The 13,881-nt window shown below is 38.2% G+C and overlaps 1 protein-coding gene across 3 annotated transcripts in view; it reads right to left on the minus strand.

Moving 5' to 3' along the window:
* arhgap26.S (Rho GTPase activating protein 26 S homeolog) overlaps positions 1–13,881 on the minus strand; it is a 318,698-nt gene that overhangs the window by 228,807 nt on the left and 76,010 nt on the right. For all 3 annotated transcript variants that reach the window (XM_018256176.2, XM_018256175.2, XM_041588729.1), the window contains exons 5-6: positions 12,462–12,563; positions 1,553–1,663 (exon numbers count right to left, since the gene is read on the minus strand). In XM_018256176.2, the coding sequence (XP_018111665.1) occupies positions 1,553–1,663; positions 12,462–12,563 (213 nt within the window). The remainder of the gene's footprint in view (positions 1–1,552; positions 1,664–12,461; positions 12,564–13,881) is intronic.

Here is a 13,881-nt window from a genome sequence, read left to right on the forward strand (position 1 = left end):
TGACAGCAGCACAGAGCATGTGCAGTGAATCAACAGGAAAGAAGATGTGGAGCTACTGGGGCATCTTTGGAGGCTCAGATCTTCCCTGCTAAAGGGCTGTGGTTGCCTTGGGCTGGTACAAAAGCCAAAAACATAATGTACAACATTTCTACTCTACTTCTTTAGTTAGGCTTAAGTTCTCCTTTAAAAGAAAAGCTAAAATAGGCCAGTTTAGTATGTGTATGGAGACTGTATTGCATTTATAAAAAGAATCATTTGTCAAATTAATAAAGTTCCATTTTTTACATGTGATATGGTCAGAGAGATTATATTATTTTGGAGGTAGAATGGGAAAAAAAGGGGTAAAATACACTGATCACATGTGAAGGAACAGCAGCACTGGATCATGTCAACTGTAGAACAACTCTTTTAGGTTTTTCTGACTATTATATTTATTAATGTTTCATTAGATCGTCATTTCTCTGTTATTTTTTTTTTTAAGAAATAGGCCAGGTTATGAATATTTCATGTATATGAGGGAAAATAAAGGACAAAAAGACAAAATAATAGGGATGCACCGAATCCACTATTTTGGATTCGGCAGAACCCCCGAATCCTTTGTGATAGATTCGGCCGAATACCGAATCGAATCCGAACCCTAATTTGCATTAGGGGTGGAAAGGGGAACAAAATGTACTTCCTTGTTTTGTGGCGAAAAATCACGTAATTTCCCTCCCCACCACTTATTTGCATATGCAAATTAGGATTAGGATTAGTTTCGGCCAGGCAGAAGGATTCTGGCGAACCTGAATCCTGCAGAAAAAGGCGGAATCCTGGCCGAATCCTGAACCGAATCCTGGATTTGGTACATCCCTACAAAATAATGTACAGGACATCATGAAGCTCGAGACCTTCCTCTTCACTGCAACACGTTTCCATATGACTCTTCTGTTTTACTGTTTTACTGCATGGAGCGGTGCTGCCTCAGCCTTGGGCCCAATCATTTTGCCCTAAAGTTTGCAAGGACTACAAAATACTCTATTACACATTCGGCATCAGAGTGGTGCATTTTCAGACCTATGTTTCACCTCCTGATTACAATTTGGAATGAATCAGAAGCCACAACAGAAGCCAATCATTTTTATTTTTCCTTTGTATTTGATTAGTGGAAATATAAAATAAACTGTCTGTATAATTGTGTTCCTGAAGGGATTCTTTATCTTCTACGGGTGTTTTTGCCTTGTTACTCCTTATAATAAACTATTGTTCTCCAACCAATAACCATCCTTAGCTGCTCTTAAAGACTCAACATGGTCAGCTGAATGTAGCCCAGCAATGGCAAAAAAATCAATTTAATTGCCATCTACATACATATTTAAATAGAAGTTGAGAATGGAAAAAAATGTTGCCCTGGATACACAAATATAAACAGGTGCGCATGTACATTTCACATTCCTGCATTCAAAAAAATACTTTATGTTGGGTTATAAATACCTATCCAGCTTTAATGGACTCTCCCTAGCAGCTCCAAGAATGGGGGCAGAATGCAGAAAGTGTGGGAAAAATAACTTACTGGTTCAACAAACTCAAACATTTTCCTCTCTTGGACCTCATGAACTTTTAAGACGTATTCCAGGGACACCTCATAAAAATTCTGCCTTATCTGGTCCAGCTGGACGTCTGCCTGAAATGACATGCAAGGCAAAGCTTTATTAAGGTCAATCACTGCAATGGAGAGGAATAAAATACATGTGTGATTTACAAAGAAGTACACGGCAGGATTTAGATGGGGGAGTACCATTTATTTGCTCAGCATGACAAAGGGCCCAGTTTCCAAAATCCAGAATGGGCTTTTCCAGATAACGGGTCCTTCTGCCATAAAGCTGCTAAAATTATTTTTTTTAAATATTACAACAAAACCCAATAGGATTGTTTTTACATCATTATGGCTTAATATTATCCTAGTTTTCATCAGTTACTATTATTACACATAATTTATATAGCACAGACATATTCTGCAAAGTTTTACGCATTTTATACATCATTCACATCCGTCTGTGTCCCAGTGGAGCTTACAATCTAAGGTTCCCATCACATTCACACACATTATAGTCAATATTATAAGGGCTGTGTGTTTATAGGAATGTGGGAGGAAACCCGTGGAGAACATATATAATTTAAATCAGTCCCTGCCCCAGTGCAGCCTACAACCTAAAGTTTCTATCACATTTACTCAAATTATAATAAAAATGATCAGGACTGTGCATTTATAGGAGTGTGGGAGGAAACCCACGCAGACAATGAGAGGACATACAAGTTTCCTTGCTGATAGCGTCCTTTATGAAATCAGACCACAAAAACAGTGGTACTTATATATATATATATAAGAGCTTTTGGGATATCAGGCTACAGTGTCATTATGTGTCTGTGTTGGATTTATAGGGGAGGATAATGGAATCACAAGGGTTGGAAACAAGACATATAGCTATGCTTAAAGGCTTATTCCATAGGAAGGGTTTAATGCATCTCTGAAGATCATCCAAGCTTTATTTGATACAAGCCTTTCATATCACTAGCTCTTATTTTTAAAGCTGCAATCCTAATATTTCCATTCTGTCTCCTAAGAGTTTGCTAGAAATAACATTTCCTAGAGAAATGTGCTGATAGTGTTTCTCAGAACATTCTTTTATGAGCCCATTCTGCTGAATTTTTCATGCCCAGCCCTGAACCAAAATTCCCTCCTTGTGAAACGGATCTGCCGACTTCCTGTTGATGCAATTGTTTTCTGACGCAGGAAATTGAAACAAATTCCAGCCTGTGCGTTTTATGGTGCGAGGCAAAAATGCATTGATCTGAAGTTCTATGAATACCTTGCTTTTTATAAAGACGTAGCCAGTGTAATGTTTCGATTTGCTTAAAATATATAAGTAGGGTATAATGTATTTAATGTATACATTCATCTTTCACATGTTTAGCAATCAAGTTTGTAGGATTTTATGCTTGCATTATAAATGCCATTCTACAAATCTCAATGTAAGACCAGAACCACCAAGCCACCTTCTACAAACGGCCACTAAAGATACTTCTAGTTTCACTGGCAATGGAGAATGATGCCGTTAACAAGGTTCCCAGTATGGCAGCTCTCATGTATATGTATAAATGCAAATAGACAGGTAAGGAATGTGCTGTAAACACAATAGCCCAAGTCATCATACTATAAAGTCTGCATATATGCAAACATGTGACAGTACAATTATATATTTAATGCTAATTATCCATCTATTGAAAGCACACCCCAAACGTTATTCACTTATGTGTTAATGGCGTAGCATTGCTGAACTACAGAGCTGATCCAAAGGCAAAAGTGCAATCTTTTGAGAGAATCCTGATAAAGGATTCCAACTGCGAGACATGGGAGTAGGAATCCATATAGGTGACCTTTAAACAATATTTTAGCGGTGGAATCTAATAAGAAGATATTGAAGTCCTCATGGCATTGGTTCATTAAAGAAGGAAAGTGAAATAAAAGCAGTGGGATAAGTTGGGTCTTTCTTATTCTCCATGCAGGGGCGTTACTACAGAAAAAGCAGACCCTGTGGCTACAGGGGGGCCCAGGAAATATTGGGGCCCCATGAGACATTAATTCATATACAATTTCAATAAATACTGCTAAAACAGGTCAGCCTCTAGACATTTTGGGGGTCTGAAGAATAATTTACTATGGGGCCCAGTGATATCTAGTTATGCCACTGTCTCCATAAATATGCAGCTGTTGAGATATTTAGTAACAAGCATAATATTCAAGGCTATGGAGATTTAAACAGTTAGTTTAGCATAGGTATTGGTGTGTATATATATATATATATATATATATATATATATATATATATATATATATATATATATATATATATATACACACACACACACACACACACACACACACACACACACACACACAGGTATGGGACCTATTATCCAGAATGCTTGGGACCTGGGGTTTTCCAGATAAGGGGTGCTTCCATAATTTGGATTTCCATGCCTTAGTCTACTAAGAAATTATTTAAACATTAAATAAAACCAATAGGTTTGTTTTGCCAAACAATCAGATTCAAGTTGTTTTATTATTACAGAGCAAATGGAAAACATTTTTTTTTAAAAAAATGTATTATTTGATTAAAATAGAGTCTATGGGAGATGTCCTTTCAGTAATTTGGAGCTTTCTGGCTAAGGGATTTCCAAATAACCGTCCCCGTTACCTCTAGTTAATATATATGTGAGTGAATAGATAGGTCTGTATAGGATGTATAAATATGTGCACTGAGGTTCATTTGGAGGTTTTTTGAGGCTTGTTTGGAACAGTTGGACTTGATAAACTTTTGCCAACCTCATAAACAGTGTAACTATATACTATCTGTATATCTTTTGCAATAATGTTAAACTCCTTCCAGCTGTGAAAGCACATACAAACTGTCCCTGCACACTGTTATTTGCCCACTAGGTGTCAGCACACAATACCTGGCATAAAGATATACATTATATAAAATATATATACAGGTATGGGACCTACTATCCAGAATGCTCGGGACCTGGGGCTTTCCGGATAACGGGTCTTTCCGTAATTTGGATCTTCACACCTTAAGACTACTAGAAAATCAAGTAAACATTAAATAAACCCAATAGGTTCATTCTGCTTCCAATAAGGATTAAATATATCTTAGTTTGGATCAAGTACAAGCTACTGTTTTATTATTATTAATAAAAAAAATCATTTAAAAAAAATTGGATTATTTGATTATAATGGAGTGTATGGGAGACGGCCTTTCTGTAATTCTGAGCTTTCTGGATAACGGGATATATATATATATATATTAGCAAGGATTTACTCCTTTGTGTACTAACAAAAGTAAAAAAACAAACAGGAATATATTGCAGGAATATATACAGAAATGAATCAGCATTCCTAAACATGCAGAATGTTGTGAATAAAAACCTATGGAGGATTTTCAACTTTAAGGTCATTGGGCCTTTAAATGAAACATGATGATTTAAAATGACAGATATAATCACAGAGGACACAAAGAGCTCGGATGCCCTTGGAAAGTCATGTTTGAGTTAAAAAGCCATAAATCTGGAGGGGCCGCAGTCTTAAGGCCGCAGAGATTTTTCATTCACCAGTGTAATTTTATTAAACTCCTCTCTCTCAGCCCAGTACATTGAGCCAAGTAATGACTCGACACAATCCATTGAAGCGTCTGTTCCCTTGTCTCTTCTCCCTGCATAGATTCTCTCAATCGACTTTGACAGAACAAAGACAAGAGGTTATACAGGATTTCCTTTGATTCTACTACTTGGTTCAATTACCGGCTTCTGCTGCTTTTCTAGTCTGAATCAGGGGACACAAAGGATAGTGGACCTAGACTTCTCCCCTATACATATAGTAATAGTTAGATGGACAACCTCATTTAGTAGAGTCCTGCAGCGGGTCGGGTACCCGCGGGTTATCCGGGGGGTCGCAGGTCTCATCTAAATGTCTTATCCTATGTAATATTGTCTATATTTTACTCCTTTTAAAGTTTTACAAAACTTGTTTGTCCCCTCCCACTTTTGATGACATCACTTCCGGTTTGCAGCAATATCACTTCCTGTTTGATGGTGGTCGGCGGGTTGCGGATAAGGCAGTTGCGGGTCTGGGTCGGGTAGCAGATGAAAGTGGGTAAATATGCGGGTTGCGGTTCGGATCACGGGCTGCGGGTTTGGGTCGGGTCCGGGTCTTAGAAATTGGTTCCGCGCAGGACTCTATCACTCAGTCTATTCTGCGTCCAACGAGTGTTTATTAGGGGAAAAAAATAATACGGTGAGAATTCTGTCATGGTTTAATCATGCATGTGTCTGGGAAAGTTGTGCTCACCACTAAATTTTAAAACCATTAGGTGGGGGTGCAATGAGGCTGTGACCACAAAATACATATAGACAAATACAAGAGATATAGAGATATATATATATATATATATATATATATATATATATATATATATATATATATATATATATATATATATATATATATATATATATTTTGTCTATATATGTATATATAGCGAATAAAGTACCCCCTCTTGTAAAATATAAGGATATTATAAGTTACCGAGCAGATTCATGACCATATAAAAACACGAGGCCGACAGAAATGACATCAGAACTCACCGTTTATAACTGATGACATCAGAACTCACCGTTTATAAGGATATAGTTTACAAGATATTCATGGCTTTTGTGTATAATATATATATATATATATATATATATATATATATCTGTATATTCGTCTTGTATCACATCCCATCACCTGCCAGGCTGTCAGAACTCAAAACGCAAATGTCTCCCAGATTTGTGTTACTATACAGATTAAACTTTTGTTGAATCCGCAACTGATGGGTTTCTAACGTATCTAATTGTTGTCTTTCCTCCCCCATAAGGAAGCAACTGAACCAGGTTCTATAGAGGACTGTGAGCTAAACTCTCCCAAGCCGATACTAAAAGGGATACCTGCTGTGTGTTGCAGCACTTAAATTAACTACAAACACACAACATGGTGGGGACATCAGTGGGGCTCATTAAAGGGGTTGTTATCAGAATGTTCCCCAGAAATAAACTGTTTTCCCAAAATCTAAGTTTAAAGTTGAATGCTCCTGTCTCTGGTGTTTGAGTCCGGCAGCTCAGTAATTCAGGTGCAGAGCTGCTTTAGAAGGTGAAAAATGACACTTTACACTTCAATATTAGAAAAACGGTGACACACAGAAAACAGAAAGTAATTGGGAAAAGTCGTTATTTCTGGTGATCTATCTGAAAACAATTAGTTGGTTTCTTTAATGAAAAGATAAAGGTGCCATACTGCTGAGCTACCTTTCTTTTTTACATGCCAATTACTAAACCTGACAGTTGGTGATTCTGTGTAATGGTAGGGGATTCTTCTCTGCTATAATGGACTTTCTAACAAAGGATCTCATCCTTAGACTACGTGTATTCATTTGGCCTGTTGCAGGTTTTGCCCCCCCCCCCAATTCAAGAAATCTTCAAAAAACCCTTTTATAAATCCTGATCAGTCTGACCTTGTAGAAGCCAAAGGTGAATCATAAAGCAGCTGACTCTTTCACCTCCAGACTGAGTCGACTGCTGATTGTCCCGTGTATGGGGCCTGCTGATGGGTCTCTGAGATCAAGATTTGTCTAAAAGTCAGACAAAAAGTCAGCCAAGTATCCATCTGATAAGTTTAAAAATCATGTCCAACGAGAAGCTCATGGGTGCGTTGATAAATTCCTTGTCCAACAGGCCTCTGTAGGCCCCAGTGTAAAATCCCATCATAGACGTAATCCAGGCTGATTTGGTCCTGAACGTGAATGGCCGAATTGGACTCCAAATCAGATAGTTTGTTGCTAGACAAGCAACTGTAAAGATAGAACTAGAGATAAACAGTCTAGGAGTGACCATTATGATTCTGTGTTATAGCTAAAAGCTGTGCTGTCAGGGTGCCATGCTGGCACATAAGATTAGCACTCTTTTACTTCTTGTTAACTTGAGCATATGCTTTTTTTTTTTTTAATTTGTCCCAGAGGAGCTCTGAAGCTAGGAGACACTTTCCCTTTGCTGACCTGCAAGCCCAGCCAGATGTGCACTAAAATCCTGAGTCCTCTTGGCCATCGCTAGTCATGGAAGGAATTCCCAGGCAGACAAAGAACACTTGTGTGCGATGAAATACATATGAGGCAATGGGAATGCAATCAACATGCCAATAACTTCATGGGGGATTAGATCTACTGCAGTGTAATTGGGCCTGTGCTGCAAACTTCCCTTGGAGTCCCAAAGTCAAATTCTGGGAAAAGTAAAATTGTCGTGTTTCATTCTTTTATTCAAGTAGAGCCAGCCTGGGACTCTTCTGCAGCTGAATTACAACTTTATGAGCAAAATTCTGCTGATAGCTGCAGACTATGATGAGGTGGAAGCAGGGCCACCATTAGAAATCACAGGGGCCCCGTACAACTTTTTCGGGGCACCCTGGGCCCCGCCCACCCTGGGACCAAGCCACGCCCACTCGACATCACAGCTAAAAGACGAGACATCAGTGCTAAAAATGTAACCCCCCCCACACACACACACGTTTGTTTTAAAAAGCTATTGATGGTCAGGACCCCCTTATAAGTTTTAAAAAAAAAATTGGCACAGGGCCCCCTTACAAGTTAAAAAAAAAATTGGGGCCCCCAAAAAGAAAAAAAACATTGGTGCCAGGCACCAAGTTACAAGTTAAAAAAAATATTTTTTAAAAAACACGTTGGTGGCAGGGGCCTATAGAATATTAAAATAATACATTGGTGGCTAAGGGATAAAAAAAAACACACACACAAATTGGTGTTCATTAGAATTGAACTCATGGCTTCAGGACTTCAACTTCGCCTCCTTTTGTGACTTTGGGTCTTTTCGCCGCTTCGGGACTTCAGCTGTTTTCGTGACTTCGGGTCTTTTCAGCACTTCCGCATTTTCGCCTGTTCGGAAACAAAAATGGCCGCAGATCTTCGGCGCTCGCAAGGGGGGCTGGCTCTTTGAAAAGTGCAGCACTGCCGGGCCCCCCTTCATGCCCGGGCCACTTGTCCCTTGTGTCCCCCCCTGATGGCGGCCCTGGGTGGAAGCCATCAACCTGCCAACAGTGCTGCCATCAAAGGGAATGACTTACAGAGAAGTAGGTTAGTCTGTGTATATATACAGGATTCCCATACACTTCTCTGAGCAGTTTTATAAAGCAGAGGAATATTTTAATAGCTGCTTTTATTCCCATGAACAAACATTTGTGCAAACCAGAATAGCTCAGTGCACAAATGTTTATAACATCATATGAAAATAAAATACATAATATAATGATAACCAGTAATTTAAGGACTATGGCACACTGGGAGATTTTGGATGATTCTTCTGCACCAAACACAAGACGACTTATTGTATGTCAGTGTGTACAGGTACGGAACCTACAGAATGCTCGGTACCTGGGCTTTTCCAGATAATGGATCTTTCTGTAATTTGGATCTTCATACCGTCTACTAGAAAATCATGTAAACATTAAATAAACCCATTAGGCTGTTTCTGCTTTCAATAAGGATTAATTATATCTTAGTTGGGATCAAGTACAAGCTACTGTTTTATTATGAAAAAGGAAAAAAAAGAATTTTTAACTATTTGGATTATTTGAATAAAATTGAGTGTATGGGAGACAGTCTTTCTGTAATTTGGAACTTTCTGGATAATTGATCCCATACCTGTATTTGGTTTGTGTGTCTGAGCTACTCAGAAACATATGCAAATCTTTCTGTGTATAATTTACAATAAAGGTGGACAATTGTGGTCTCACTAAACTACAATGGGAAAGTATCTGCAGACCAGTGAAAATATAATATATTATGAATGAAGCATTAATAAAATGGCACTGGCATCCCTAATCCACTAGATGGAGCCAAAGTCAGCAAAAATGCATTTTGTAATGGACATTTGTTTGTAATGTAGCCATTATTTTTTATATATATATATATTTTTTTTTTACTTAATAACCCCAACATTGGGACCCTGCAGAAGTTACTGATCAATGTGAACTATGGACTATGCCAAACTAGTGCTCTTTATAAAGCTACACGCAGGTAATAAACCCCATATAGTATAGTTCACACTATTATCAATGGTCAAAGCGAAAATTCGAATTAAAAAAATTAGAATTTCAAGCTAATTTTTGTGGCCTTCGACTAGGGAATAGTCCAAATTCTATTCAAATTTGAAAAAAAATTTGAATATCGAAACTTATCATGTACTGTGTCTTAAAAAATTCGACTTTGACCATTCGCCATCTTAAGGCTCTTACAGACGAGCATTTTTAGCTGCGCTCCCCAGCGTTCTGGTTTCATGTTTCACGCAGAGGAGCGCAGGAGTAGACGCACTGAATTCTTTTCAATGGGGCTGTACTCACACAGACGCATGTAAGCGACGAACGCAGGAAAAATGCAACATGCTGCGTCCCAACCTGCGTTCGGCGCTAACATGCGTCTGTGTGAGTACAGCCCCATTGAAGAGAATTCAGTGCGTCTACTCCTGTGCTGAACGCATGAAACCGGAATGCAGGGGAGCACAGCTAAAAACGCTAGTCTGTAAGAGCCCTAAAACCTGCTGAATTGTTGTTTTAGCCTATGGGGGACCTCCTAGAACTTTGAGAAATCAAAAATGTTTTTGGGAAAAACTTTGATTCAGATTCGATCGAATGTGCTATTACTTTGATTCGTACGAATTTGAGAGAATATAAACTATTCACATGCAAAAAAACATTGTAGTTTCAGTTGGTCTTTTTTTATTCAAATTTCGAATTTTTTAAATTCGAAATTCGACCCTTGAGAAATCTGCCCCTTTATCTCTGTATAATATCATGTCATGTTTTTAAGAAAAATAAGGGTGGGGGTGAGTGTTCCTATAGGAAAACAACAGGCTATACAGAGCAGTTATCTCCCCCCATGTTGAGTAGGAGTGGGAGCCTAATATAACCAGTGCCAGAGTATATATGGCTGGAATAAAATATATACTGCTTGTAACTTTTTTTGGTTCTTTTTTTAAATTGCATTTTTCCATGGCTTATTAAACAGGTCAAGAGGTTAAAGCAAAAGGGAAATGCAAGGATACCATTTTTGAAGATAAGTCACAGGAAACTACAAGCAAATCTGTTAAATTTCCAGTTCCATTATGATTTCTGCATCTACATAATGTTCTTGTAGTAGTGCACAAACCCAGAAATAATGGCCTCACACAATCTGCATACTGAATAGGATATGCTACCTGTGTATAATGACTGTATATAATGCAGGGGGAGTTTCATTTCAGCCATTTCACCTGTTCCCATTAACAGCTCTCTTTGTGCCAAGGTTTATATTCTACTTTACAACAGAATTAGGAGGCACAGATATTCTTCTGGAAGACTGGATTAAAAATTGCATTACAGTGATTCTGGTTATGACCTTCTTAAGGTGGCCATAGACGTACAGATCCTCTATATAGTAGGGTCTCTTAGTAGTACAACGGTTACTCACCACATCAAGGAAGTGGCCCTGGGCCCTCAGCACAAGGGGCGGATAAACCGAAATCTCGAATAGAAGCAGGCACTCAAGGGCAAAAACTTCCACCAGGCAGATGTTCCAAAAGTGAAAAAGTTTATTGTGTCAAAAAAGCCTGACGCGTTTCGTGTTCCAAACACTTAATCATAGGCTATAGACAAACAGATCCACTCGTTTGGCGACCTGATATGCCCACATTGAAGTGGGCGATATCGGCTGTTCCGATAATAATGCAAAGACACACAGATGTGGCAGCGATTTTCTAACCTTCCCAATTGTGATCTGGCCGACTTTCAGCCAGATATCGATCGGGGAAGCCCGTCGGATGGTTCCACACACAGGCCAATAAGCTGCCGACTCGGTCTATCAGCAGCTTTTATCTGCCCGTGTATGGGGGCCTTAAGACGTTTTTAGCCAACTTTTTGGCTTTAGCCAAGGGACTGAGGCAACAGGTCATTTTATTATTTAAAATATAAGATCAGTATCCCCATATTCTATTCTAAAATGCTTAGTAGTAGTTTAATCAGAGAAAAATCAGACCGTAAAAACAGTACACTTCATTCAAACAAAAAAATGACACACTATTGACGAGTTATAATGCATATACAGGTATTGGATCTGTTATTGGAAAACCCACTTATCCAGAAAGCATCTCCCATACACTCCATTTTAATCAATTACAATTTTTTTTCTCTGTAATAATAAAACAGTACCTTGTACTTGATCCCAACGAAGATATAATTAATCCTTATTGGAGGCAAAAAAAATCCTGCTGGGTTTAATTCATTTTTACATTTTTTTAGTAGGCTTAATGTTTAGAGATCAAAATTACAAAAATATTCTGTACACCCGTGTAACACATTTTGCACCAAGTGCCACATAGACGTGCCTCAGGGTCCAGAATCCTGAATTGCTGGGAATGTCTGAACATTTAGGGGGTTATTTACTAAACTTAGAATGCAAAAATCACAAAACATATGTGATTTTTTTTTTATAAAAATCAGACTATTAAAAAATCATGAATTTTTCGGAATTTATTAAACCCAGAGGATGGAAAAGTCTAAATCAGAAAATCCGGCATCTCAGACCTGTTGAGGTTGCATATAAGTCAATGATTTTTTGATGTGCACTAGGTTTCGTGCAATACCCCGAAGTTTTAGGAGTAAAAAGCGTGAAAATCGGATGAAAAAAACGTGAAAAACTGATTTTTCCTGCAAAGCAAATTTTCGGGAAAATGTAATAATAAATAAGCGTAAAAACCCAGAGCGGATTTGATCGGAGTTTGATAAATAACCTCCTTAGGGATGTTACAAACAAATGAGAGAAGAGACCCTTGGGCAATACCCTTACCTCATGCAGGAGAACTTCTTTCTTCTTGGATGACAGGCTCATGTGCTTCTCAAGCATACCACAGTATTTTTCCGTTTCCTTATCATACTTCTTTTTCACTTCCTAAACACAAAAGCGAAGTGAAAAATATGGCAAGTGGTACATAGAAAATGGCCGATACACGTGCATAAAACACTCAAATCGCATCAGCGGAGAGGAACCTAGGAAGCCGCAGAGACCAAGAGGAACATAGACAAGACTAATATAGTTCACAGCAACATTCGTTTCACTTATAGAGACGAACTAAACTGAACAGGAATCACCATCCAACATTTTGTAACTTCACTTGAACACGGAGAGTAATTTTCGGTAGGTAGACAAAAGGTAGTTTGAGCCTTTCCAAGACACACTGTGTGACATCATCACGCGCATCAATATTTCAGCGTGGTTCTGATAATATAACGATAATCAAGAATTGAGTAGGGATGAAGGAAAAAGAGCTGGGTGGGGGGGGTGAGCAGAAGAAATCGGCAAAGGAGAATGAATAGATACATGGAGATTGCTTAAAACACATGACAAATGTAAGAGTAAAATGTGGAGTTTGCACAGTGATGTTACAGACAACAAGCAAAAGAAAAAGAGAAAATTTGCTGAAATAAAAGTTGACAAAAAAAGTGGAGTTTGAGGAAGAAAGTGGGATTAGAGGAAGGGGGCAAAAAGGTGGAAAATATAACAGTGGAGCGAGACAGCAAACAACAACTGTATATTGTTCCAGTACATAGTAGGCAGTGCAGAAATCACAATAAATGAGGAACCTTGACATGGCACATGAGCTTACATATTTTGGCTAAAATTTTTGTAATGTATTTAAAGGGTTTGTTCACCTTCCAAACACCTTTTTCAGTTGAGTTTACAGATTGTTTACAGATTTCATAAACAAATACTTTTTTTAATTGCTCACCATCTTTTAATTTTTACTATTTTCCCAAAATTGAAGTTCAAAGTTTTATGTTCCTGGGGTTTCAGTCTGGCAGCTCAGTGATCCAGGAGCAGATTCTGAACGGTTACAATTTGCTACATTTAGTTGATACATTTCTCAGCAGCATCTGTGAAATATTAGCAACTATTGTATCAATTCTAACAGCTGCCTATAATGAAACTCAGGGATTCTGCTCAGCAGGGACAAAGATAACAAATGTATCAACTAAATGTATCAATTTAAAACAGCTAAAGAGTCGGCGACCCCTCCCCTCCGAGCTGATTTAGAAGGTGAAAAATAAAACTTTACACTTCAGTATTAGAAAAACAGTCACACATAGAAAATAGAAAATAATTGGAAAAGTCTTTATTTCTTGTGAATTAACTTAAACCAACTGAGCTAAAAAGGTGAACAATCCCTTTAAAAGGATTCACAGGCTGAATTTGTAAGACTAGAGCTGTG

The sequence above is a fragment of the Xenopus laevis genome, chromosome 3S (genome assembly GCF_017654675.1).
Source record: "Xenopus laevis strain J_2021 chromosome 3S, Xenopus_laevis_v10.1, whole genome shotgun sequence".
NCBI lineage: Eukaryota > Metazoa > Chordata > Amphibia > Anura > Pipidae > Xenopus > Xenopus laevis.